This window comes from Acartia tonsa, chromosome 4, assembly GCF_053477335.1.
Source record: "Acartia tonsa isolate MP-2025a chromosome 4, ASM5347733v1, whole genome shotgun sequence".
NCBI classification, from domain to species: domain Eukaryota; kingdom Metazoa; phylum Arthropoda; class Copepoda; order Calanoida; family Acartiidae; genus Acartia; species Acartia tonsa.
The window spans coordinates 13,824,455-13,852,027 of record NC_137263.1 but is presented as its reverse complement, the minus strand read 5'-3'; the positions used below and the strand labels follow the sequence as shown (position 1 = coordinate 13,852,027).

The 27,573-nt window shown below is 34.8% G+C and overlaps 3 protein-coding genes across 11 annotated transcripts; all 3 read left to right on the top strand.

The window, feature by feature from the left end:
• Positions 1-28: 28 nt before the first annotated feature.
• Positions 29-12,011, top strand: LOC145316157 (HEAT repeat-containing protein 5B). Of its 6 annotated transcripts, none has more exons than XM_080156484.1 (8): positions 29-250; positions 2,284-2,410; positions 2,862-6,660; positions 7,136-7,758; positions 8,582-9,325; positions 9,786-9,919; positions 10,315-11,124; positions 11,528-12,011. In XM_080156484.1, the coding sequence occupies exons 2-7, from the start codon at positions 2,285-2,287 to the stop codon at positions 11,075-11,077; spliced, it is 6,189 nt and encodes a 2,062-aa protein (XP_080012610.1). In that variant the 5' UTR covers positions 29-250; position 2,284; the 3' UTR covers positions 11,078-11,124; positions 11,528-12,011. The 6 variants fall into 6 exon arrangements, 4 of the variants coding, with proteins under 4 accessions (XP_080012610.1, XP_080012611.1, XP_080012612.1 ...); XM_080156485.1 differs by having other exon boundaries at positions 38-250; positions 11,517-12,011; XM_080156486.1 differs by having other exon boundaries at positions 46-250; positions 11,493-12,011.
• Positions 11,964-15,779, top strand: LOC145316160 (F-box/WD repeat-containing protein 9-like). Of its 2 annotated transcripts, XR_013878328.1 has the most exons (8): positions 11,964-12,123; positions 12,475-12,587; positions 12,815-12,937; positions 13,260-13,512; positions 13,803-14,161; positions 14,243-14,364; positions 14,545-14,985; positions 15,238-15,779. XR_013878328.1 is itself a non-coding variant. In XM_080156491.1 (7 exons), the coding sequence occupies exons 1-7, from the start codon at positions 12,011-12,013 to the stop codon at positions 14,644-14,646; spliced, it is 1,185 nt and encodes a 394-aa protein (XP_080012617.1). In that variant the 5' UTR covers positions 11,964-12,010; the 3' UTR covers positions 14,647-15,779. The 2 variants fall into 2 exon arrangements, 1 of the variants encoding a protein (XP_080012617.1); XM_080156491.1 differs by having other exon boundaries at positions 14,545-15,779.
• Positions 15,773-22,192, top strand: LOC145316159 (uncharacterized). 3 transcript variants are annotated; one of them, XR_013878327.1, is made up of 7 exons: positions 15,773-16,470; positions 16,685-17,523; positions 17,910-19,193; positions 19,395-19,591; positions 19,876-20,155; positions 20,791-21,607; positions 22,027-22,192. XR_013878327.1 is itself a non-coding variant. In XM_080156488.1 (7 exons), the coding sequence occupies exons 1-6, from the start codon at positions 15,786-15,788 to the stop codon at positions 20,812-20,814; spliced, it is 3,309 nt and encodes a 1,102-aa protein (XP_080012614.1). In that variant the 5' UTR covers positions 15,773-15,785; the 3' UTR covers positions 20,815-20,853; positions 20,989-21,607. The 3 variants fall into 3 exon arrangements, 2 of the variants coding, with proteins under 2 accessions (XP_080012614.1, XP_080012615.1); XM_080156488.1 differs by lacking the exon at positions 22,027-22,192 and having other exon boundaries at positions 20,791-20,853; positions 20,989-21,607; XM_080156489.1 differs by lacking the exons at positions 20,791-21,607; positions 22,027-22,192 and having other exon boundaries at positions 19,876-20,275.
• Positions 22,193-27,573: the final 5,381 nt, after the last annotated feature.

Genomic DNA, 27,573 nt, shown 5'->3' with positions numbered 1-27,573 from the left:
TGACAACTCTGTTTTGTATTCATTGTGTAGACGCTAGCCTAAACTTTTGCTGTGTTTGTGTATATGTGGGCTGAGCTCAGCTGCTACAAACAAAAAACCAACTGAATTCAGAATTACTCATTGGATGGTTAAACTTTAAATCCCCCCGTTTTTTCATGATTCTTTTGTTCGTGAACAATTGTTTAAGTAAAAATGTTTATGTTTGACTGGTGAAAAATGTTTGAAAATGATTAACGAAAAATAATTTTAGGTAATTTTTAAAATTACAGCTCAGAAAAATTAAATTTACTCTTAAAAAGTACGTGTTTAAGACATTAATAAATAATAATAATATTTTGAAATTTGTTAACCCTTATTGAATCTTAAAAGATAGATTAAATTAATAAATTAGACAATATATTTTAATAAACTTAAAACTAATAAAATTCGTTTTAGAAAGTTTAATCGATAATTTAAAATTTATTGATTTTTTAAGTGGATATTAATATTTAATAAGTTCATGTTTCTAAGCTTTACTTTTTCTGGGTTTTGGACAGAATAACTGTAATATATTATTTGGTTCTATTATTGATTGGAAGCTTTTGTTTTAATTGGATCTGTAGGGTGTGGAAAATTCTTATCTTCCTAATTGGGGCTAGTCAAGAGTATATATTTTTATTATATTATTAAATTCACTCGTGACCCGTTAAGGGAGATAATCAATAATCTAGTATATTTAGAAATATGTCAAGGAGGTTAAAACCCTCCGATAAACTATTGTTTTTGTGTAAATTTTAAATATGTGAAAAACACGTGTAAAAAATTTGCAGTAATTCTTCACCTAAATCTGAGAATTATCTATCTAGCTGTTTATAGGAAGCTAAAATTAATTTTATTGCATTCAATTTAAAATGAAAATTTATTACGAGATCTCCACATCTATCCTGCCTATTTTTCATTGCTTATATTAAAATAAGATTTTTGCATTAACCTATTATTAATTGCCTATTTATTATCGAGAATGTATATATTAGGGTGGGTCGATTTTGGACATTTTTTTTCTGAGGCCAAAGCGGGGATCTGCAAATGATTTGTATGAGTATAATACACCTCTGGATGATTTAAAATTTATCCTAAGTCTTAAAACCGCTGACGACTAGACATTCAATTGAATAGCTATTTGTAAATGGGAGTAAAAAATTTATTGAATCAGAACTATGGCTTCATGGTGCTCCCAGGAAAGGCATTGAGGAGTAGAATCAGGAACTTTTGACCGTTTCTAAAAATCTCGTTCCTAGCCTGAGAAAATCAAAAAAACCTTACAAATTGGACAATTCTCAATAAAATGTGGCTTTTTAGTGATTTCTAAGACTAGGAACGAGATATTTTGAAACGGACAAAAGTTCCTGATTCAGCTCCTCAAGGCCTTTCCAGGGAGCACCATGAAGCCATAGTTCTGATTCAAAAATTTCTTTGAATATCGTCTTTGCATATTAATAAGTAATCAAATATATTTTTTAGTGGTCGCGTTCTAAAACTCAATTTTTAAAAATTCTTTTTCGGTCAGAAATGTTTTAAAGGTTAATTTTATCTGTTGCATATCCCCTCTTTGTCTAATTCCGATATGAACCCGCCCTAATGTATATAAGTGTACACAGTGCGTTCAAAGGTGCTTTGACTTTTGTGTTAGAACCTAAATTAGGACATAGTGCATATCATTACCCTAGGTTAGGCAACTTCAAAGATAAAATCTAAAATTAGATTTGAAAATGTCAAGTTCAATTTTCATTCCCTAGGAGTTGCCGCATTAGGTATCATGACAAGAAAAGCAAAGATTATTTTTTTAAAATTTTGAACAAGTTTGCTTTTATGAAGTCTTTAATAAAACCTCTCTATATATGATTATATTAAAGGCTGAATTTCCGTGACCTTAGCAAAGCAACTGATAAAAATGGCCATTAATTGACTCACTTCAGGAGTGGTTTTATGAAGAACTCTATAAAAGCAAACTTGTTCAAAATTTCAAATAAATAATCTTTGCTTTTCTTGTCATGATTATGCGGTAACTCCTAGGGTATGAAAATTGAACTTGAAATTTTCAAATTTATTTTTCTCAAAAACGGCTGCATTTTAGATTTTATTAAAAAGAGAAATTAAGTTACCTAACTTAGGGTAATGAAATGCACTATGTCCCAATTTAGGTTCTGACACAAAGTCAAAGCACCTTCTTACGTACTGTGTGTAAGGGCTTAGTCGCTAGTTCAATTTTCATTATTTTTTTTAGTTATATTTTTCATGTTTTAGAATGGAGAGAGGAGATCCAAAGATGTCTAAAAAGCACAGGCTCATCCTAAACGAAGAGGTTTTAGAAAAACTTCCAGAACCTCGACGATCCATTTTCATCTATGAATGGCTTCAAAATCTGATAAAGGTATATTTTATAAACAAATCTATAAACCTAGTATTCTTAGTTGTCATAGGAATAGTTCAATGGAAAAATAAATTTAAAATTGCCATTATTAACATCAAAAATCTATTATTCAGTTTTTGAACTTTTTATTAAATATTCAATTTTCCTAGAAACAAAAAATTCAAGGGGGGAAGTTCTGATACATTTGCGTAAACCTGGTTTATAGGCTTTATCTTTGGACTGAGAGGCCTATCCAAAAAATTTTAAAACTTGGGAAATTCATCATATAAGAATGATTTTATCTTTTATAACCTATCCTCTCAGTCCAAAGATAAAGCCTATATACCAGTTTTACGCAAATTTGTCAGAACTTCCCCACCCCCCCTTAATAAACATCTAATTTACTTAACGATTTCACTCTTCTGTTATTTTTAAAATTTCCACAAAATTGTAAAATTGACATTTATTTTAGGTGCTGCCACAATGTCCGAAGGAGGATATCAAAACCAACCAAAAACGAATTGTGGAACAAATCCTGAATCTAGTTCAACATGGTTGTCCTGGGCCTCCCGTCAGAAAATCATTAGCTGATGCCATGACCACGTTATTTAGTGTTGGGGACACTTTCCTACTCTTTGACACAATCAACAAGTGCAATGACATGTTAAAGAGCAAAGAAGATGCGTCTAGCAATCTTAATAACAGGCTAGCCGCGGTGGTAATGGCTGGTACTATGTATGAAAGGCTTGGGCGTATGATGGGAAGATCCTACGAGGAAACTGTTCAAGCGCTGGCTAAAGGCATGAAAAGTGCTGAATCGCAAGCAAGATCAGAGACCATGGTCACACTGGGCAAAGTTTGCAAGGGCCTTGGCAATGCAGCTGGAAATGTACACAGAGAAATTTACAAATGTTGCAAAACTTGTCTTACAGACCGTGTTATGCAAGTTAGAATTTCAGCTGCTAATTGTCTCATTGAAATGTTGGAGCATGCCTCATTTCTTTATACTTCAGAATTTGAAAATTTGTGTTCACTTTGTATCAGAGCTTTCGAAGGTGCCAACTTTCAAGCCAGACAGGCTGTTGCCAAGTTGTTAGGCATACTTGTTGGTCATTCACTTGGTGGTGTTAACAAACGAGTCGGAATGTTACACAGCCTGTCAGCCCCGCCATCCAACAAGTCTTCCAAGTCAGTGGACGAAGCTCTTGGCGTTTTAGTTCAAGGATTTCTTCGTGGCGGAGTAGGAAGCTTCCTTAAAGGATCAACACCAAGTCCAGAGATAAGAGTTGGAATATCTTTTTCTTTTGTTTACTGCTTTAAATATCTTGGCCAACAATGGATTGAAAAACATTTGCCCGTTGTGATAGCGCATGTTTCTGAGATGGTTACGTGTCTGAAGGCTGGCACTTCCCCAGCTGAAATTATTTCTGCAAGAAAATCTGTTTACTTCATCCTGTCCTCAGTTATTGGAAGGTTGCTGAGAGAAAATGTTCAGCTAAATGCTTGTAAGGAATTAATATTGTCCTTGCAGAAAAGTAAACACAACGCTGATTTGGGAACACCTGATAATTCTACTGAAACGAACGAGCAGTGGCAAATCTGTGCTCTTCAGCAGATTGGATACATTTCAAAGCGGTTGAGCACAATCATTAAAAACTTACTATCCGACACATCTTTGAAGTTTCAAGAGACAGTGTTCAGTTTTTTGATCTCATCAAGTTTACCCGTCCAATTAGCTTCGGCCAAGTGCCTGAAAGATATTTGCATAGCTTCCCCATCAAACCTAACCCCATTGATTGACAAATGTATGGAAGCAATTGACAAATATAAAACCGTTCCAGAAGCAATCAATGGGTACAGCTATGGCCTTGCCTCTCTGCTCAGCAGTGCTAACATGACACCTAATGGAATGCCTCACACCAGGGCCAAAATAGTATTCAACGTTGGAGAAGAGTTGCTTCGCTCAGCTTCTCAAAACAGTCGTATTAGCAAGGATAGAACTAGAGCTGGGTGGATATTAATAGCATCAATTATGAGCCTTGGTTCGTCATGTGTAAAAGGTTTACTGCCAAGATGCATGCTTCTGTGGAGGAATGCTTTTCCTAAATCTGCTAAGGATCTTGAAAGTGAGAAAGCCCGAGGTGACGCGTTTACTTGGCTCATAAGCCTCGAGGCTAGAGCAGGAGCCTTGGCGTCTATTTACAGTTTCATCGTTAGCTGTCCCCAATTACTAGCTGAGGATATATTAAGAAGATTATCCGTGCCCATTGAAGCTGCACTTACCCTGTTAACTTTCTTTGCCGGTCAGGATTCACCATTAAAAGCCTATGGCGGACAAATAAGAGTTCCTGTTGCACTTGTCAAGCTAAGATTTCTGGAGGTTCTAAGTGTGTTGCCTAAAACAATACTGGAAAATTCTTATGCTCCGTTGCTAAGGATTTTGGTGTCTGAGATCACTTTGTCAGATCCTATCAATGGTCACAACTCTACCTCTTTACTTGATAACTTCCTGACGCCCACGGAACGAATGCTCCTTGGTTCAGAAGCTCTAGATGAACTCAACAATACAATAGAGAAACAATTGCATCCTAACAATGCTTTAGGTTCTAGTTCACTAGAACATGATGCTACCTATCTGTTTAGAATTCCAAAAAGTGAATCTGAAAATCAACCTTTTCCGCTGAGCATTGCTTTAGTGGATGCGAGCATAACTGTATTTGGAAAGATTTATCCAAGAGTTGCCACAAAACATAAATTTCAAATGATAAAACATTTCAAAGATTGCATAAGAACAGCCAAAGCCAATAAGCTTGAACCATTAGAGCTGAACATTTATGGCTCATTGCTTGCCGGACTAAAAGGTATTGTCGAGGAAAAGTTCAGTCTGTCTGAAATGGATCTTATTACATCAGCACGTGAAATGGTAGACTCGGCGTTAACCTCACAAAATTCGCTGCTCCGTTGCGTAGCAGCCGAATGCTTGGGTCGACTGGCGCAAGTAATTGGCAACGACCAGATTACAGCAGATATGGCACAGAAATCGATTGACAATCCCAAGTCTGCCACCGATGTTGCCAGCAGAACAGGGCATTCACTAGCCCTTGGATGTCTTCATAAATATATTGGTGGACTTGCGTCTTCACAACATTTACAGCCTAGCATTTCGATTCTACTCCCATTGTCGCAGGATTCTGCCAGTCCAGCTGTTCAGGCTTGGGCCTTGCATGCACTGGCGCTTTTGGCTGAATCTGGTGGCCCTATGTTCAGAAGTTTTGTTGAACCAACCTTAACTTCAATTCTTAAGCTTTTGCTTACAACACAATCTTCAAATGCTGATGTATTATATTGTTTGAGTAAGTTATTACAAGCTATCATCACAACACTTGGCCCTGAATTATCTGTTGAAGATGCGGGTGTCAGCACTGCACGAAGCAATGTTCTCATAGCTATTGATCTTATGCAGAATGGACAGCAAGGAGTTCAGGCTGAGTCCATATTAAGCCTACAGCAACTACACATGTTTGCTCCATGCGAAATAGATCTTAATGACCTAGTGCCAAAGTTAGTTAAATTTTTGCAAAGTACAGATCTAAAACTGCGCAGAGCCGCTGCTTCTTGTCTCCGTCAACTATCTCATAAAGAATCCAAACAAATATCCGACATTGTTTCTTGTGAAACAAATGTTGGAGTGAAGGATACTCATCATGTAGAAAATATTATGGCTTATTCAGAATCTGGACTGCCTGGGATCATATTTTCTGCTTTAGATCAGGAAGAAGATAAATATGTTGTCAAGGATTGTCAAGAAACTTTGTTGTGTCTGTTGGGGTCTATTGATTCTAAAAATCTTTCCTCGTGGATAGTTCTCTGTAAAGAAATTCTTACAACTTCTTCCAGTGTCAATGATGACAATAAAGAAGAACGGGAGGAAACTGATGATGATGATGCTGTATTTACCAAAAGTGAAGATTCCAGCAACCAGGCAATGTTAAAACCAAGATGGAACACTCAAGTATTTGCCACACAGTGTTTGAATAAGATAATATCCCAATGTTGCCAGGGGCACAGAGCCCATTTTGATCTTGCCTTGGCAAAAGAAGTGGCCTTGAATGGTGGCAATTCAGGGCTGCTCGTCCTGCATTTAGCGGAGTTGATGAGGATGGCTTTCATGGCGGCAACATCTGTATCTGATCCAGTGAAAATCCAAGGCTTAGAAACACTGAGAGTTATTATTGAAAAGTTTGCTGAAACTGCAGAGCCGGAATTTCCAGGTACTAATTTTATTTAATTTAGTCTAACTAAAGTATTTTAGAAAACAAAGTTCACCTAATTGTCCAATTTCTTTCATGTCTAAAAGTTTTTGTTTTATAGCTTTGAAAAACTCATTTATTTCTACCCCCCATGCGTTGAACTTCAGGGTTTTTCCTCATACTCATATAACCTAATATTTGTTTTTTTTATTCACTTTCAGTTGGTGGTAAATTGCCGGATTTTACACATTTTTTATTTAACTTTTTATTCAAATGGACCAATAAAAAATATTGACTATAGAATACCTAAATGAATAATAAAAGATAAAAAATCTTATAAAAACTTGGAGTTTTCAAATTTGCGTTTGTCCTATAAAGCTTAGATTCTCTCACTATATGCCTTCTCAAATCACGTATTTTTTCATAAATATTCATATTACCTGGGTATGTATTAACCGAATATTAAATATTGGAATATTAAAACCACTTATTTTAGGTCACGTGATATTGGAACAATACCAGGCCCAAGTTGGAGCTGCTCTGCGTCCAGCTTTCTCCTCCGACACACCCAGTCACATCACTGCCAAGGCCTGCGCTGTCTGCAGCACCTGGCTCAACTCTGGAGTCGTTAGGGACCTTACTGATCTAAAGCGTGTCTACCAACTGTTGGTGTCCTGTTTAAGTAAACTTAAAAAGGGGACAAGCTCTAGTTGCTACAATGAAAGTGCTTCTACTCTAGAAAAGTTGTCTATTCTACAAGCCTGGGCTGAAGTATATATTGTATCAATGCGGACTAAACCAGTTGACGAAGATTTTAGTTTTGACGATGAGGATAAAGACTTTGGCGACTTTGCATCAAGTGACAAGAAAGAAAGTACAAGTTTATCAAGTTTAGTAACTTCAGAACTCCCCAGTCTGTCCAAGTATTGGCTTGGAGCCATGAAAGATTACGCCTTGCTAAGCCTACCTAAAGAGTTTAAATCCCAGCTGCCATATGAAGGAGGAGCTTTTTACACGAATGACACCATAGAAATGTCTCGGCCCCATTATAAAAATACATGGGCACCTATTCTTCATGCCTCCTGTGTTTGGATTACTGAAGCTGATGCATTTAAACGGGCAAGCATTTTTATCTAGAATCAATATTTAATTTAAGATTTTTTAGTTTTCTTAAAGTTAAAAATATTTTTCCTAAAATAAAAAAATCTAATACTTGATTTACGTTATTTTTGGCTATGTTTCGAGATGAATAAGGGGGGGGGGAAGTTCTGACACATTTGCGTAAACGGTGAGTATAGGCTTTATCTTTGGACTGAGAGGATAGGTTATTAGGGATAAAATCATTCTTATATGATGAATTTCCCCCAGATTTAAGATTTTTTTGTATAGGCCTCAGGTTCCGGAGCTCCAGGCCTCCAGGTGGTCTCTGTACAGGTAAAAATGAAAAAAAAAAAAAAATTTTTTTAAGTTAAAAATCAACTTATAAAACAAAATATGCATATTTTTTCTTCAAATATGTGAATAATATTAAAAAAAATGCATATTTTGTTTTATAAGTTGACCTGTAACTTTAAAAAAAAAAAATTTTTTTTTCATTTTTAACTGTACAGAGACCACCTGGAGGCATGGAGCTCCGGAACCTGGAGGCCTATCCAAAAAATCTTAAATCTGGGGGAAATTCATCATATAAGAATGATTTTATCCCTAATAACCTATCCTCTCAGTCCAAAGATAAAGCCTATACTCACCGTTTACGCAAATGTGTCAGAAATTCCCCCCCCCCCCTTATTTCTGTTTGTCTGTCTTTTGTCTGTTATTTACGATCCAGGTGCCTTTCAAGATAAATTAATTTGGGTTTTTGTCTATTTTTCCCATGGGGTGGTGTATTGATTTGCTTTTCATAAAAGGTCACAATAAAAGTTTAATTTTGTTGTATTTTTAGGCCAATGGAGAAAGTGAAGAGAACAGTGAAGTGAGTAATCCAGCAGGGACAGAGACTAACCAAGAAAATAACATCAAGTCACAATTTCACCTTCTTGCTGGTATTTGTCTGGAATCCTTGTGTAACCCCAGAAGCACAGAGCTAACCAGATCTCAAGTCCTAAGTTGTCTCTGCGGATTAGAGGCTTTGTTAAAAGGAAAAAAGACGAGAATTTTGATGGCAAGTGAACCGGGTATTTTAGTAGAACTGTGCAATGTGTTGCATCGACAAGCTTTGACCCAAGAAAGTACAGCAGCTCAGGTCAAGATTATGTCCGTTATCTCAATGGTTTCCCAGGCCGCAGCCCAACAGCTGGCTACTTCCAAACAGGCCAAGCTTAAAGAAACAGAGGATTTATCGGAAGCAGAGAGATTAATCGCAGTTGCCAATATAGGAGAGGGACGCGATAATGGAAAGATTGCCAAGGAGAAATCTGTTTCATTCTCAATTCTCGAGGTATGCCTGTGCATTCTAGTTCAATATTTTCCAGAAATATCCCCACGGGCCACCCAGTCAAGCTCTGTTATAGCCATGCAGGCCAGGAGTAGGGCCAAGTTAAGTCACAGGAACAAGTTGACTGAAGAACAGATGGAGCTAATATCTACCTGTGTGCGAAGCCTGGGTTCCATCATGTACCTGTGCAGTCCTGCAGGAGCTGTGGCTCTGGCACCATCGGTTTTCTACTTGATTACATCAGTTCTGCAGGTAAGTTCTTCCGTTTCATTTTTATGATATTTTCATATTGCTCTGTATTCAAAGAGAAAGCAAAAAAATCGGAGAAAACCATACTAAGACTTAAAATTAAAATAAGACATTAAATGAAGAACTCAATTAGTTGTGTGGTGTCTTTTTTTTCCCTCCATGAATTGAATAATGATATTATATTATAGTGTAGGTAAAATCCATTTTGATTTATAATGTTTATTTAAGTTAACTACCTTAAAGAATTTACTAATATTATGTGTAAATGGATTTAGAATATACTAGATATTATGACAGGGAAAAAATTGATCAGTTTGTTCATCCAGTAGGGGAAAAGGTCAAGGGGGGTGGGTCGTTATTTTAACTCACGACAAGTTTCACTTTATTAAAGTACATGATAATCTGGTGTAAGATCCCAGTAATGATAAATCCACTTATGTGTACTTAAATAAATTTTGTTAAGGCTACCGCTTGCGAGGATCTAGTTGGAGAACAGAAACTAGGGCCAGGTGTCCAAGGACAAGTTTCCGGCCAGGTTTCTGCACAACAAACTATCCAGGCAATTTTAGAGGCCTTACAAACTCTGGTATCAATCAGGTAAGAGCAGGGAGGGAATGGACAATGATTGATAAATTAATTTACAACCCTTTTAACTCATGTCACATGTATTACAAACTATCAAGGTGCAATTTCCTTTGATATAACTTCAATATGAAAAAAGATGTTATTCTCTAAAAACAAAACTATTTTATGATTTTATATTACCAGTATCGAATTTTGTATTCTTTAATTAATATGAGTAGTCTAGATAATCAACTCTTTGATGAACAAAACGACATTTTTATTGATTAAAAAGTGTGCACTGCACTTTGATATTAGTTTGTAATTTAAGTTTCATTTTATTTTTATAAGTCAACTATTTTTAATAAATCTTTTAATATACCTACATAAAAAAAGTTGTATAAGACAGGTTAAAGGATTTGTATATTTAGGTTTCCCGGATTTCTTGAAGCAGAAGAGAAATATAACAAAATTGTTCAAAGTGGCCTACTTCGTATACTTGACTCTGCAAACAGTACCAGACAAGGACAGGCTAAAATGGACGAGGTTACTGTTCTTCTGTCCATTAAGGTTTACCTCCTCTTCGCACCTACTGAAACTGTGACAGCTTCCATTGTTAAATATCCAATTTTGAACACGTTTTCAATGGTGCTTCAAAACTCTGATGTTCTTGTAAAGAGGCAGTGTATCAAAATATTGCATCAGATCTATCGTGTGGATAGAAGTGAAGTTTGTGTTCCTTTCATCCAAGCCACAGCACCTATAATCATTAGGTTTCTTTTGAATCCTGAGGTTAAGAAGGTTGATTCTTTAGATAAATTAGGCCTGCACTCAGACGCACTTGAAACCCTAGAAATCCTAATTGTCAAATCACACCCGGACAAAAAGATGCTCGATATTTACATTCCAATCTTGGTCAACCTTCTGCTGGATGATCCAGCGGTCAACGGGTCCAGCTGCACCCAAAAGCAGCACGACATGGCGTTAGCCCGGCTCACTAGGATCGGCAACCAGCTGCCGTTGGACCTGAAGCGTATATTATCGGACAACCCGGAGCTGAAGAAGAGAGTGGAGCAGGCCGTGTTGAAGAACCAGGAGCAGGAGAGGATGCGCAGGTTGGCCAAACAACAACAACAGCAAGTTGTGAACCAGCCCTCTATTAAGCTGAAAACTGACTTTAGTAACTTTACATAATACAATTATTACTTTTTGGATAATATTATATACTAAAACTAATAAGGGTAAGAAAAAGTACCGGATTGTGCTAGTTTTATAAATGTTAAATAACAAGTTTTTCTTAGAGGATTATAAAAGATTAATACTTAAAATTGTCTAGTCACAAAAGCATAGTAATATTCAGGAATTCCAATCTCAGGTCACAAAATCCGATTGATTTTCCATATAAAAAAAGGCGAATTCGAGCGGAACGGAATCTTATTCTGGATAAATCCAAGCGATCAGATTTAATTTACACGGATTTCGGATTCGGTCGGATGCGTATTTGGATTGCGATTCCTGATAATTTATTCTATTAAATTTACACTTTTTTTGTTTTCTTTAGTATTATTTTTGCACTACCTATAGTATGATTTATGTAAAAAAAAATAAGAAATCTAGCACTATCCAATGAAAGTGATAATCTAGCCATAAATATATCATTTTGTGAATTAATAATTATTCTGTGATTAATATTTAACCTTTATACTGGTGGATAATCAACTTTTTATGCCAGTAGTAGTTTGAAAGTATTTTACGTTGTTTTTATTTATTAATTAACTACCTACTGACATTTAGATTTAATGTATTATTTATTTAATAACTTTTTTAGCAGCCATTTTTTAAAGATAAAATTTTATTTTTTGCATTTGAAAATGAGTTACAATAAAAAATAGTAGATATTAAGGTATATTAGTTCTTATCTTGGCTCAACATTTCTTATTAACTTCAGTTTCACTTTAAATTAAAGCTTGTTTTTAAGATAATCCACATTAACATAAACTGTGATTTGTTTAAATTGTTTTAATTTTATTTATTACTTCGACATGTGTCATTTTTGTTACAAAAATATTTTAGATTTATGTAGTTATCTAAAAGTTCTGAGAAAAATGATTTTATGATTTCAGAAAAATGGGGAGGGTTAGTCTAGATGAGTTGCCTGTCGAATTATTGTTGAAAATTTTTGAAAATCTCGACGTGAAATTTATAACTGATGTGCTGGCTCAAGTTTGCTGTCTTTTCAGGTATATAATTTATGTCAAATTAGACTTACTCGTAAAACATGGATAAAAGCGCTTCAAATTGTTTAATATAAAAATTATCCTAGAGCAATTTAGTGGCGTTTTCCCTCAAAATGCCTTGTTAAGCACAGAAAACATCTCCCTCCTACCCTTTATCTTGAAACCAAATTGAATATAATGAGAGGAAGGATTCAATTGTTACTTACTTTATATCTGGTTAGGTTATATTGAGTAATAAGTAGGTACTGGGAAAGCGTCCTCGTATGGAAAAAACCTTTATTTTCGAAAGATTTATGAAACCAGGGTGTATTCATAATCATGTGAAAATATTCATGATAATTTCCCTCTTTTCAGGGACCTAGCTGAAGACTCAAGTAATTGGAAGATTAGAATAAAACAGAAATGGCCAGGACAATATCCTGCTTTACCTCCAGACTATCCTGTTGACTGGACAAAAGCTTGTATAGGTAAGTTTTTTTTTAGAGGAACTTTAGCATAAGTTTTAAGAAAGGCTATTTTAGAGGTAAAAATAATAGAATTGTTTATGGGTTCAATTATTTTATATTATTCATTATTTCACTAATAAATTAAAAAAACTTTTTCAAGATTTCCAGTAGTGTTTAGACATATTTAATTAGCAACACTATATTAAATTGTTCTTTAGAAAGAAAACACACTTTTATTAATATTTTAGAACGCGAAGAAGAGACACGGCTGTGGAAATGTAATGATAATGGTATGCAAATAAGGAGCAATTCTACCTCTCACTACGCCAGTGTAGATGTTATCCATATCATCAAATCTCTTGTGGTTTCAGGTTTCAATTATTGAGATAATTTAAGCTTTAAGACTGAACAAAATAACATATAAATAACTTTATAAAAAAAAGTTTAATAACGTTAAAATATTATGAAAACATATAAAATATTATATATTGAGATTTTTGAAGGTAAACTACCTATTTGTGGTTTTCAGGTAATTCTTTGCCTACAACAGTTCCTACATTCTAGTCATAGAATTAAGATAAGAAAACTACGTCTATGCATGTATTTTTGCTAATTATAAGAATGCAATGTAAACAAGATCACATTTAATCATCATATTAAAATACCTATAAAATATCAAAAATTTTATTTTAGGATCACGAGACCACTCAATAAATCTGTGGAACGGTGAAGCTGACAGTGATGAGAACCTGGAACCAATATGCAAGTACCCAGACTCGCATGCTGGCTGGGTATGGTCGATGGCCAGCCAGGAGGACACGCTGATGACAGGAGCCTGGGATAGTTGTGTTAAGTTCTGGCAGGTGGCGCCAACTGGCCTCCTCCAGACTAGAGAGAAAATTCAGTTGAAGACTGCTGTCTTGTCCATGGATATTATGGGAAATAGGTAGGATTGTTTTTATGTTATTAGTTGATAAAACATGAGCAAGAGCATGAACATAATATTTTGATAAAAAACATTTTTTTTACCTCTACCTGGATAATGATATATTGAATACTATTGCAGTGGCAATTCCTTTTAAAAAGGAGCCTTTGTGTGCATGCATTGTGTTTTGTTAGATAATTATTGTTGCAAATGCTGTAAGATATAAAATAAACTTTCTATGAAAAATATTTATTTGAAACGTTGGAATTAAATGATACCTTTCCAACTTAATTATAAGTTTATTTTTTCAGAGCTGTTGCAGGAACATTCGACAACAAGGTTGTTCAGTTTGACACAAGAGAGAGCTTTAAAAAAATGTCCTTTTACAAAAGTCACTCCAGACCAGTCCTAAAAGTTAAAATGACCCCAACCAGAATCTACAGCATATCCGAGGACACGAACCTGGTGATTCATGACCGGGTGGCAGGAAAGCTGTTCAAGAAGCTAAAAATTCCGCAGGTCATCGACCAGCAGGAAGGACAGCGGAGGTATCCGTTGAGCATGGACGCTGTAGGTAATTGTCTGTATGTGGGAGATAGTTCTGGAAATTTGAACTTGTTTGATACAACTGCGGATACTGCCTTCCAGTTTGTGCAGTCTTACAAAACAGGTGAAATAAATTTCATATTAACCATTTATAAATAGCCTAAGACTGCAATATTCACCTTATAAATTCTATTTTTTGATGTAGGTCATAAAGGAAGAATAAGTGGAGTTGTTAGTGGTCATGGAAGTATCATCACATCTGGTACGGATGGAATTATTAATATGTTTCATCCTTCCAGGGAGCTACACCCACTGGCAACCATACAGGTTTGTAACAAAAGATCATTAATTTTCACAGGAATATATAAATTTGAGTTATGTTGGTTCTTAATTCGAGAAATTCTGCTTAAATTTTTTATTCGGTAAGTTATCTTTCGCATGAGCCGATTTTTTTTAGGCATATCTTCCCCTACTCAAATGAAGAAGGCCAATGATATTTTTTTTTAGTTGGATGGAGGCAATGTGGTGACTGGAATAAGCTACAAGAACCAAATCCTGGCAGCTTCAACCTGCAACAACTCTGTATACATCTGGACACCTAACATGTAATACCAACACCGGCCCCTCCCCCTTCCCTAAGGATTTTAATTAAATTGTATCGAGCAATTTTAACTTTAAAGACATGAACTTACGAGCTTACAATAAATGCTGATTTTTACGAAAAAAAAATCTAAAAGATTCCAGTTTACCCTAGACCAAACTGGGATCGCATAACAAAATATTGTTTAGGCTTAAAGATCGGTAGGTAGTGTGTTTTGATAATATATTCAATGTAGGATAGATAGGTTTTTTTTAATTAATAAGTGATATTATTTTAAACCAAAGAAATTAAATTGACAGCTTATATTTTGTATAAGAATTATTATATTTTTAAAGATGTACTTTTGGGTATTTTTGTAATTTGTTTTGAACAAGAAAATGTAATTTTGTGCTTTTGTATTTGTGATGACCAAATCTCTGAAAGAAGTACAATTGATATATTTACCTTTGCACAATTTTTTTATTGGGTTGTCTCTAGTCAATATCTTGTCAAAAAATTATTTGCAATAATCTAACTTTTTATGGTTATTTTTTTTAGCTCTTACCTAATCAATAATTTAAAAATATTACCCACAAAAAAATACCTTCTTTCCAACCTAGTCTTTTTGTTTGTTTTACATACCTATATTTTATTGAAACATTTTTTTTATGTATATTGATCTCATTCTTATTATTCAAAAAAGATCTATTTATGAACAAGGGGCAATTATTTTTTATTCTTTACTAACAAGACAATAACTTTTAAGTTGAAATTGTTTTTTTCTTCTACAAAGTTTTGGAATTTGAAACATCTTAATTATGATAATTAAGTTCAGTTTTAATGCTCCTGGTAGCCTAAGCACTTTACCTCTTGTTCATAAATAATCCACTTAACTAATCTCAGTCTAGTGCTATCGATAATTAATATACTCATTGTCATACACTAAAAATTTGCACCATTTTCTTGCCAATTTAAATTTTTAGTCGTTAAAAAAAAGTTCTAATCTTTTATTTTATAAAATGATATTTGAAACAGTTAACATTCTTCTGGCCTATACTTGTAATTCACTCTGAAATTTGTAACTTGTTTTTGTTAAGTTTTATGTACCTCTAAGTTTTTGTAAAAATCACCGCAACTGCAAGTGTGTGTTTTCTATTTCAGATGCATAATGGAGGCAGGCACCACGAATTTTCAGCAGGTCTTCCAACTTAGGCTTGAGCTGCTAAAAGCTGTAGATGAAATATCACGGCTGACCAGCCAGCCCCAGCTGGAGCTGCCTGGGGTCGGCCTCACCGCGCACAACATTGAGAGCCTGGTTGAGCTTATGACTCAGACCCTAAAGGCCGCCAGGATCACTATTCACTTTATTACAATTCTAGTTGATGATAAAACAATCAAAGTCTCTCCTGAAGTTAATCAGGAGACGAGAACCACATACGACCTTGCCGGTAACATTGTCCATCTGGAAGGTGAGGAAGAGGCGGGGAGCACCATGAGACCAGATAATATTTCAGAGCCTGGCTCTACCAGATCACCAAACCGATGGTGTAAAAGCGCGTTCAGCGCATTTGAAAACGTGCCAACCACGCGGAAGAGGGACCGCAGATCTCTTGATGCTAGTCTACAACAAGATGATGAAAATTGTAACACTAGCTGCTCAAGGCTCGATAATTCCTGCTCGAGAAGGAGAAATTATGAAGACGATGATGACGTCATTACTAATTTTCTAGAGCCTTGTATTCCCTGTAACAAGTGCGAGTCTCGAGCTGGCAGCTTCCTGGACACAAGTGTGGCCAGCATTGATACTAGTAATGTCAATGTTAGAAAAAAGAAAAGAAAAAAATTCGGAGCAGGTTAGCCTTTGTTACATTTCAAAAACTTTATTTTAAGAAATACAATGAGAAGTAGGTTGACATTAACACTTGATTTGTCATAATCTATCATAGGGGAAGAGGTAAAAACTAAGCTATTGTAAAACTATGAGAATTTTGGGCATTCATTTGGGAGACTTATGTTATGCATGAAATTAGAGTTTGTATTATTATCTCATTTTGATTTTATTTCTAGGTCTGTCCGCTGAAACGTCTCTAGATGATTTCAACCCAAACTCTCTGTCATTGATTGACCCAGCAGATCTCAGCCTATCCCGTCTCTCCGGCTACGACTCCAGCAGACTCTCCACATCTGGCCTCCCTGTTCAGGACACAGATAGCTTGGCTTCCGCCGGCAACTCTGTTCCCGTGTGTCATTTGTCCAGTGTGTCCGCCTCAGGACAGTTGACACCTCCTGTGAGTGAAAATGGACAGGCCTCACCCAAATCTGTCGACTCGGATCGAGCCGAGACAGATCCGACTGAGATTAAACATATTCCAGCTGGGTTGTTATCAGCCAGTTCTGACCTTCCCCTTCCATCCTCCTCCAGTGCACAAAAAAGTGATAAATTGTTATACCACCCGTATCTAACTGCAGCTGCCCTCTCCACGACTGATATTGAAAGTGATGCAAAGAACAGTGATGTGGTCAACTATTTTGATTATAGTGACTCTAGTCATAATGACCAGGTATTAAGCTACCAGACTGGCGAGTTTGTCAGCCGTAGCCACAGGTCCACCAGAACCAGTGGCTCATCAAGATATTCATCGTCAACCCCCATCGCGTCACCAAGTGTACCTTTCAATAGCAGAAACAGTATGGGCTCAGCGGGAACTGTTACCAAGCAGAAAGCCACTCCTGCTGCTGTCAATACTGTTGAAGTGATCTCATTACTGGATTCCAGCTCGGAAGACAGTTGTCCCGGAGCGCAGCAGGAACCTGCCACACTTACAAAGCCGTTGCAAGATCCAGATTATTATAAGACTTCTCAAGCTTTGAAAGAATCATTCGAGAAGATTGACATTTTAAACAAGGTAGATTAGTTTTAGTTATACCATTCGATAAAATAAGGGTATAGCTTTTTATTGCTGGAGGTTTTTAAGGGACATATTATTATTTTGTGTGTAGTAGAAGTATTTATTCTTGTGGTGGTTAATTTTTCTCCTTAGCTACATATACTAAATATACAAATACAAAGTTAGTATATGGCCTGCATTCGTATAGTATTATAATTTTGGTCTTGAAATTGGCGGATAAATCCTAGAAAGATTGACAATTCAGATAAATTCTAAAACATAACTTTTTACGGATTTCATTATTAAATTCTAATATTTAGTAACCAAAAATAATAGGAGTTTTACGAAACAGAATGAGATGGCAATATTATTTAATTAAAAAATTAACATTACTTTTTTTTTAGAAATATCTGGACTTCAGTGATGTATGCAAGATCAACGTCTCAAGCTACGACACTCCCGAGCTATTACGTGGTGCTGAAAGCTGGTGTGACTGGAGGTTTACTCCTGTTGAGACAACCAGGACACTCAACACTCCTCTGGAGTGTTCAACACCTGTGACCGCCCGACCAGCAGACGACGTGAATGAGAACTGCCAGGCAGAGGAGGAAAAAGACAAATGTACAACCCCAGGCTTTACATATTTAAAGCCTGATATAATCCGCAGATCTTACCTACGGCTAACGCCGGCTAGGCTCAAATATTCGCGAAGCATGAAAGAAATTCACCAAGATAAGGGTCGTAAATTGGTCATCCTTAATGACACAAGATTGCCTGAGGCTACCAATGTAAATAAAACAGAAAAGCCGAAAACTGAGAAAACCTTGAAAAAGCCTGCCTACAAACCTTTGGTTACCTTCCAGTCTGAATCTGTGCTGCCAAATCTTGGGTTAAGCGGCAGCACTCCAGCCAGAAAAAAGACGCTGTCGCGAAGTAAAGCAAGTGTATCACTTGCGAAAACTGACGATTCACCTCCCTCTACTCCGAGGAGGATGGGTAAATCCAGACAGGCCAGCAGAGCAACAATCCTGGAGTCACTCAACGAGGAAGCTTCTACTCAAAACAAAATAACATACAATGTACCTGACATAGAATTAATTAAAAGTCCTGCAAAGGCGATAGCAGCCTCTGAGGTCAATATAGTAGAATCTCTAACCAAAGAAGTTGATCATTCCCCTATTGTAAAGGAAGCAGTAATTGTTAAACCTGGGTGTAGTGAACCAGATTCGGTGTCGCACCTTGAAATGACTAAAACTGAAATCCCCGACAATATTTTGAAACCACTGGAACAATCTGAGCTGGTGGATGACAATCCAAGGCGTAAAATTAACTTCGGAAAACTGAATACTTTCTATTTTTCGCGTGTACAAGGCTGGGTGGGAGTACCCAAGGAGGGTGGCAACACACTTGGTATGAATTACAATCACTTCGATCAGGATGAAAGAGAACTAGGACCCGAGGAAGAAGAGGAGAAAATAAAAACTAATTATAACCTGGAATATGCACAAGAGCTGGAGCGGACTCCCACAAAAACGCCAAGGATTGAGTATGAAAATTGTGGTGTGGGTTTGATTGGAGGGGGAGCGTATTCTATGAAGCTGTCGGGATCGGGTTTCTATGCTGGCGATAACCTGGAATCTGTACATAGCGTAACTGGCACACAACTAACTGATAACATTTCTACCTCGGTAATTGTTTTACATAAATAATTTTTATATGACATTTATGAACTGAATTACTACGGTTAATTACTTAATTTTGTTTCTAGTAGGACTTTTTTCAATATCAAGATTTTTGAAATTTTGATTAAGAAAGGTCTTCTAATATGCATGGTGTTGGTTGTTCAGAAATATCAAATAGGCCTTTTTTATAGAAATTTTTTGTTTTAGATAACTGCACGAAAAATGCGTGCAAGTGCACGTAGCGACAGTACACCATGCTTGCTTGATATGGGACGGTCAACTGGACCTGGACTGGGACTGGGTGCTGCTGCATCATCCATGCTTGATTTGCGCGCAGCCATTGGAGCCAGGAAGAAGGGAGAGAGTGGAACAAGAGGACTTTACAAGATCTCTTCTAAATCTAGGTGAGACATTAGAACAACATCATTTGTCCAGAACAACAGTTTTTGTAGCGCAGCTTCTCTGTTATTAGTTCAGGCCACCAAGTGTTTCAGTTTAGACCAAAATACAGAACTATAATACTATTTGTACTATTGTACCATAAAATTGATAGAAGAAACTTCTACCGTTGCACTATCAGGCCCCTAGATTATATTCAGATTTATTTCACTTTTTGGTTATACTTTATACTTTTCTGCAGCTAATAAATAAAAGTATTTCAGGTAAATGATAATATTCATTATTTCAGGAAAGGAATTCTGAAAAACAGCGGAATAAAGGACCTAGACCCCATGGAGGCACTGGAGATCAAGGTACTGCGCCAGAGTCGCATGGAATGTGGCTGCTCCTGCACTGGTGAGTGTAAGCCAGGAGTCTGCGAGTGTGTGGATGCCGGCATTCAGTGTCATGAGGAGAAGTCTGGTTTCCCGTGCTCCTGTTCCTTTAGGTGCACAAATCCGCAGGGTATCCGCAGGTTTGATCCTCTCACCGTCAAGATGCATCATATTCAGACTATGCTCACCGTTCAGGGAGCTCTTGATATTAAGTAATCATTTTTTCCGTGGGGGGGGGGGGGGGATTTGAGGATCTTATTCAGACATTTTAAAAAATATTCAACATTTCACGCAATCAATGTTACCTAAAGTCTTTTAAAAATATGGCATTCATCAAATTAGTACTTTTAGTAAATTCAATAAAAACATTCGACTTTTTTTAATTGTAAAAACTTTGATTTATACTTTTTATCCTGGGAGTACAACACTTTTTCGCAAATGTTTGAAGTAATATGAAAAACAAATTCATATCCTTATAATAAAGTAACAGGATGTTTGTGTGTCTGTGTGTTTGTGTGTTTGTACCGAAGGATCTCGCTAACCGCTGAACTGATCGGGTTCTCCTTAACAGGGTATATTCCCATATGTCCCGGGAAGGTTTATAACTATTTTGGGGGAGGGTACCACCACCCTCCCTAGAGAAATTAATTTTTTTTCAAATTTATCGATTTTAGCAAGAGAGTTCAACGAAAAATAAACGTCAAACGTTAAATAGCTAAATTTTGAATATAAATAAAAACAATTAAAGTGCCACTAGAGGCCTCTAGGGGCGTAGCCGCTAGTTAAGTATTTAAGATAATATTGATGATTACTTAATGTCAAAAGTTCAGAACTTTGTTAACTTAATAATTTGATGATTATGTAATTAGAATAGTATTAAAAAGAGTTTATATGTATTTCATTAAGTTTCCAATTTAAATATTTTTTAAGACTCGAAACAAATATTTTCTGCTAAGAATTCCTTTAAAGATACAACTTCTTTTATTATTAAGTCCATTTTTTTAGTTGGCAGATAATCTTGTTTTGAGTCAATATTTATTCGTATTAATTTGCTGAATTTTGTCAGCATCCTAGAAGAATTTGATTTAGACAAATACAGAAATGATGAAGAGCTGCATACTGCCAGGCTAGTTTATTAGTCCAGTATTTTTAAAATGCCCATCACAGTTTAATATTTTTCTTTCTTTAGTTTTTGCTGATTTTTTCTACTACTTTCCCGTATTTTTTTGATGGCGTATTGTGTTTTGTTTTGTGTAAAAACATTCACAAAACAATTTATTTAGTTAATTTTGTTTTGTTAAATGTTATTCATTCTTTAATTTATCATTGAATTATCAAAAATTATTGCAAATTTGAAAGAAATAAATGGCTATTTTTATAAGTATATGTCCAAATTATTTTGATATATAAATTTTCGTTTCTTATTTGTTTTTTGGCGATTTCGTTTGGGCTAAAGTTCATGTTAGTGGAACTTAAATTCTATTATTAGACTGAATAATTCAACAGAAAATATGTAATGTAAATACTTTTTATATATGCTAAATTCCTAAGGATTTAAGTTGTATTTGCAAAAACGTTTAAATTTTTGCTTAAAATGAAAATATTTAATTTTTATACGCACATATTCTTTCATTTTCTTATTTCTAGGTTTTAGTTAATTCTTAACGAATTCTAGTTGATTTAGTTACCTTAAATGATCAAGAAAATAAGTTTTTATTTATATACCTATTTAAAGCATGTAAGTCATTGTAAGAAAAAATATTTTGTCTGAAATACTTTTAAAAGCAAAAAAAATAATTAAAGTTTCTGAATACATTGAGAGATTATTTTGACAATTGGAAATCTTGAGGATGATTCATTGATTATCTTCAGAAGTCATAACCTTTAAAATCCTGCAATTATTAACTTTTTCTTGGAATAGTAAATTATAAATTAGAGATGTTGGATTTGTTTGCCCTATGGGTAAGTGATTTGGATCTTTATGGCATTCTTTCAAGATTTGATTTTTTGCAGTATTTTTTTCTAGTAGCTAGTATAAAGAAATAACCTAGAAAATTCTATTTAAGGATTATTTATAAGTTTCTTAATAATAATTCTATTAATATAAGATGTATAGTAGTTGTTATTTTTGTAATTATCATCAAAGAACTGACCTTGAATATTTACTAATTGTGATTTTTTTTCTGCGTTCATTCACTAGAGAAAAAAGTAAATACACTGTTTCAATTTCAACACCTTGTTAGTTATGTACCCTAGCTATCTTATAACTTAATTTGTTCGTTTGTCTGTATAGCTGTTTCAAATTTATAAAGAAATTAACCTTCAAGCTCTAACCATCAAGCGAACTGGTAACTTTTGGGGTAATATATTATTAGGGCCTGAAATAAGATTGTTGTTGTTAAAATTATTTATTCATCTTATCATACATAATCACACATAATGTAATAATAAGAATACAAACAATTAACTAGCAAAATGTAGATATAGATGCAAATAATGATTACAGTTCGTATTTAATAGTAACCCATATAATATTACTCAAAAGTATCATACGAATGTACCAAATTTTAGAACTGAAGATTTAGACCATTTGCTCATGGTTTACTCCCAAGCGTCATTGTGCCCGCGCCCCCCCTCCCCCCCCCCCCTCTTTAATTTAATCCTTAAGGATTCTTGAGTTGTGACAGCTCTATAAAATTGCTCATAAATATTTTTGTTAGAATAAAAGAAGTGTCCCCATCTTTGTTATGGTATTTATCTAACGCATATATTTACATTAGTTTTAGTACATTAGTATTATATGATTGTGGTAGATTGTCTGTGTGTCTGTTAACTGTGGGACAAATTAGGTTAGACTTTACAAGTAATCTTCATATAGGTCCTGGGCATTTTTAGCGAAGTTATTCTGTTATTCATGATTTTTAAGATAGATGACTGACCCCTCAACCCAATCTCAAAATTAAAAAAAAATTGAGTTACCCCTTTCAACCCTTAGAAATACTTCTTTCAACCTCCTCAAAATAAAAAGCTTGGACATCCCTATACAGAAAGGCATAGAATTTCTGTGTAATACATTCTATTACCGCGGCTAATATTAAAGAAAGGACGCTGAAATAATATAATAAAAATGAGCATCTACTCTATACTCCCATTGTCTGTCAGTCGGCAATTTTCTCCAGAGATCTTAAGGATAGACAATGGCTAGAAAGTTTATATATTCCTCAATGATGTTACACAAAAATGCCCCTTCTATCGATAATAGTTGGCTGATTAAACGTTAGGACACCAATCAAAATTTAATAAAAGTCTCTAAAGTTGTAAAGCCAACCAGTAAGAAAATGTTAAAATAAAACTTTATGGACTAGTGAAATAAACAGCCCAAATGTCTCCTCCCTTCCTGGCTTTTCTCATATCTTTTCGCAAATTCTTCACAAAAAGATGTTTTAATTGCACACCCTTTATAAGGGGACAAAGGGTGCCAAGTTGAGCAGTTTCTAACAAAAGAAAAGGAAATGAATATAATCTTCTCAACTTATAAAATTAAGATAAGTTCATGCTAGATAATACGAAAATGTTTTTCATTACAAATTAACGTTTGTGTAATTATAATGTGAAATTTTTAGTAGCAAAGCTACTCTAAGTAATCGTGTCTGTATGTCTGTCGGTAATGGAAGGGTGACCAGATTCTTATTTAAAAATCTGTCAATTTCCCTTCATTCTTACCCTTTTCCCTCTCCATTTCTTTAGTAGTCAAATATAATTAGGTTATCTTAATATACAATACAATCTTGCAGCGAATACATAAAAACTACAAGGTATACCATGAGCAGCGGTTTTTGTAAGTCGCTGTCGTCATGATTAAACGTTGCAAAGTGGCAAATGAAAAAGGGTGGCTTGGCTGGGGATTGTCTATAACTGGGCTGACGGCAACGTCTTGCAGCTATTCATTGCTGACTACTTTTATGGTTAAAAGTTGAATAATACTCAATAAAAGAGTTCGACCTATAAAGCCTAGCTCCTCCCGAATTTTTTCAAATTTAAGCTGAGATAGTATATTTTTAATACTTTGTTTCAAGGGGAAATGTTAAGCCTATTAATTTTCAGTTGCGGATGGTCCTGACCTTGTTTAAATTGTTTAATCCTGATACTTTTTAATTAATATTTTGCTTTCACTCAGGCACAATCAGGGAGGAAGGGACAATTGACCAAAATCAAAACTGGTATTCAAAGTTTTATGAAAACAGTCTCACATTAGTTTTCCTAAATCTTTTGGGACTTGGTACAAGCTACCAGCTTCTTAACTTTTCCAACAATAATTTTAATCGGCAATAGTTGTTTATCATAATTAAGGGTGTACATAAATTTATCTTCCATTGTCTTATCCCTTATGATCCCGGGTCATAAAAATGATTTGTCTACTAATATTAATCTACATAATGTAATTATCAGGGATAAAGTAATTATAAAGATATCCTTATTATAAATTACTAGGATGTGTGTTTGTCTTGTGTGTCTGTCTGTACCGAAGGGTCTCGCTAACCGTTGAACCGATCGGGTTCTCCTTAACAGGGTAGCTTTTCATAGGTCCCGGGAAGGTCTATAACTATTTTGGGGGAAGGTACCACCACCCTCCCAAGAGAAATCACAAATAATCGGGGGGAAAATTATTATTCGTAGACTTATACGCAACATAGGTATAGTAGAAACTTGAGCGCTACAGAGATAGGTATTGTAGAAACTTAAACAAAAAACACAAACATTTAAAGTTTTACTAGAGGCCTCTATGGGCGTGGCCGCTAGTACGATATATTATATCAAGTATCATGTTTTTCTACGTCTGTAACATATGATTTCAATAACTACTGAACCGATTGAGTTCTTAATTCTATGGAAGCTTCATATGTAGAGATCCCAGGAGGGTTTTATGCTATTTATTTTTAGATTTCTTTCCTGCTTTACCTCATCTTTGAATACAGAGCTCCTAGATGTTAGAGGCACAACCGCTAGTATTATATATAAAATTTCGTTTTGGAATCATAATTTAATGTTTACCTTATTCCTGGTTTAAAATATATTATAAAACACGGGTTATTATTATGTTATAATGTTACATTATAACTTAAGGCCTTCGCTAAGACGTTTCTTTTATGTGATACGATGTAATAAAATGATTTTAGAACCAGCATTTAATGTCTGATTTCCAGCTACGTAATAGTATCGTTTACATTTAGAGCTGGTTCCAAAAGATCTTTTAGTATCTGTCTTAGTAAATTTATACTTTGTCTATCTTGATATTAACCTCACAGCTCTTTCTACGAAACTAAATGTCAAAGAACAACACAATATAATTCAGCCTTTTATATTTGTTTGGTCTACGACGCTCATTAATTTTACATACGAACGGACATACCCTTAAATTATAGAGAAGCCATTCAAAATTAGATTTGTAGGACTTTGAACTGGAAACGTTTGATTCTGTAATTTTGTTAAACAATCGCGTTTAGGTGTTAAAAACGTCTGTAGAACCTGACTGCACTTGTATTGTAGACTTTATCCATCTTAAACTTTCAATGGGTTTAACTATTTTACTGCTTTACAAAAAAAATAGTAAAAGTGCCTTTTAAATATGACTCTAATATGACTTTAAAGGAAGCTTTCCTAGGATGCGTAAAAAAAACTATTGTACATAGGTTAGGACCCCTATGGCCAACAGAAGATGAATTAAGCTTACACTTTATATTCACGTTTCCTTGGACAACATACTTAAAAACTTTAAATGTTTTTTTTCTTTTGAGCATACTTCTCTCTAATACTAGCAACAGGCTTGAGGTTAAGGGGGGTAATACATATTACATAATCCCCCCGCCCCACTAAGAAACTTATATTTTTTTAGGAATAAGGGTTGTATAAGCCTAAAAATAGTTAGACACTGATAGGTTGTAGAATATACGTGGATATTTTGACAGGAGAAAAATTGTCGTTAATTTAGATTGCAATTTCCCCTCGCATTTATTGGTCGGGCCGTTTATCCTGTAGGAAGAGAGGAGATGGGATGGATCGTTATTTGAGCCCGCTACAAAGTTCACTTTATCATGGAACATGAAAATCTGGTGTAAGATCCAAGTAATAATATTTCCATTTCTATACTAGATTCAATACTATGAACATCGTCTGGCCGCTCTAATATAACTCTATTAGTGTAACAGCCTTGAATTTCTCATGTTTTCATTATCACAGTTGATGCACTTTAAAAGAAGCCGCTGGCATACACAATAGAGTTAAATTAAGATTGTTAACCCCTAAAGCTTTCTACTTCCACCAACGATTCTGGTTTTTGATAGGTACCGAAAATGGGTAAAGTGCTTTATAAGTGACTTCTGAAATTTTGTAAAACATGTTCTGCCATTCGTTGGATTATAAATTAATATCTTGTCGCATACATTAGGATATCTGGTCAAGTAATGGGAGTAAAGTGAACTTTGGATCCTAAACAAACACAACTATTTTCATTCGTTGTCAGGACTTCCATACAAAATTCGTGTAATTGAAGGGTTTTAGATACTACAAAGTACAAAAACAAATGATTATGGTTATTTTTAAATAAAAATATATGCTTAGGCTGATTCGATAAGAACATTCACTTCTAATTAAAAATACGCAAATAATATGATTTATTTTTTCACATAAGCGTAGTCTATGGCTATTTTGTGTAATGGAGACAGCCAATTCTTAATATGAAAATAAAATCATTGATACTGGGAATGTGTGGGCGTACCACACACACTCTAAACACATTTTTGGTAGAAAATCATTTCTTCATAAAAAAAAACTGTTTTAGATATGTATATTTTTACAGCTTAAAATTTAAAATAATATTAATACATCATACATTAGGTAGTATTGTACATAATCTTTAAACATCAGGGTAAAATTTTGTCTCAGCTATCTCAATAGAAATGTGATTTTGAGATTAATTCCGATAATAAGTGTTTTAAAGATATTTAGAGATTCTAATATAAGGTATTTTTTGTCAGATATGACCGTTTTGACGAGATGATCATACTCTATGTTGATTTTGACGGCGGTAATGGCATTAAGGTTGAAGTCATGGCACACTATATTTAATTCCAGGATGACAGGCTAATTTTGGGTCAAATTTTGTACAGTATACAATATTTTTTCTCTAGTTTTAGATATTTGGGAAAGGTTTATTTACTCAAATTTTTAAACAAAGATATTTTTAACAATATTTTAATTAAACTTTTAAAAACAGTTTTAGGTGGTTATACTTTTGAAACTTAGATACATTTCCGGTGTACTCGATCTCTGTAATCCATATTCCAGAAGTCTGATTAAACTCAGGGATGTTAAGGGATAAGACAATGAATTGATGTACATACCCATTGATGATAAACAAAATTATCCTTTTGCAGAAAAAAATATTGGTTGAAAAGTTTGGACACTGCAAGTTAATTAAACTTAACGTAAGAACTCAAAGTTTATATGTCAACGAATAAAAAAAACGTGATTATAAAACTTCGGGTACTATTGTGAGTAATAGTCTAATGTCCCCTCCCTCCCTGGATTAATGTTATCCTTGATAATTGGTGTTT

Coding starts and splice junctions, on each gene's coding strand:
- LOC145316157 (XM_080156484.1), top strand. CDS start 2,285: ATGGAGAGAGGAGATCCAAAGATGTCTAAAAAGCACAGGCTCATCCTA. Junction 6,661..7,135: donor TGCAGAGCCGGAATTTCCAG/GTACTAATTTTA, acceptor CACTTATTTTAG/GTCACGTGATATTGGAACAA. Junction 7,759..8,581: donor AAGCTGATGCATTTAAACGG/GCAAGCATTTTT, acceptor TTGTATTTTTAG/GCCAATGGAGAAAGTGAAGA.
- LOC145316160 (XM_080156491.1), top strand. CDS start 12,011: ATGGGGAGGGTTAGTCTAGATGAGTTGCCTGTCGAATTATTGTTGAAA. Junction 12,124..12,474: donor CAAGTTTGCTGTCTTTTCAG/GTATATAATTTA, acceptor CCCTCTTTTCAG/GGACCTAGCTGAAGACTCAA. Junction 14,162..14,242: donor TGTGCAGTCTTACAAAACAG/GTGAAATAAATT, acceptor TTTTTGATGTAG/GTCATAAAGGAAGAATAAGT.
- LOC145316159 (XM_080156488.1), top strand. CDS start 15,786: ATGGAGGCAGGCACCACGAATTTTCAGCAGGTCTTCCAACTTAGGCTT. Junction 19,592..19,875: donor AAGATCTCTTCTAAATCTAG/GTGAGACATTAG, acceptor TCATTATTTCAG/GAAAGGAATTCTGAAAAACA. Junction 20,156..20,790: donor AGACTATGCTCACCGTTCAG/GGAGCTCTTGAT, acceptor TCAAAAGTTCAG/AACTTTGTTAACTTAATAAT.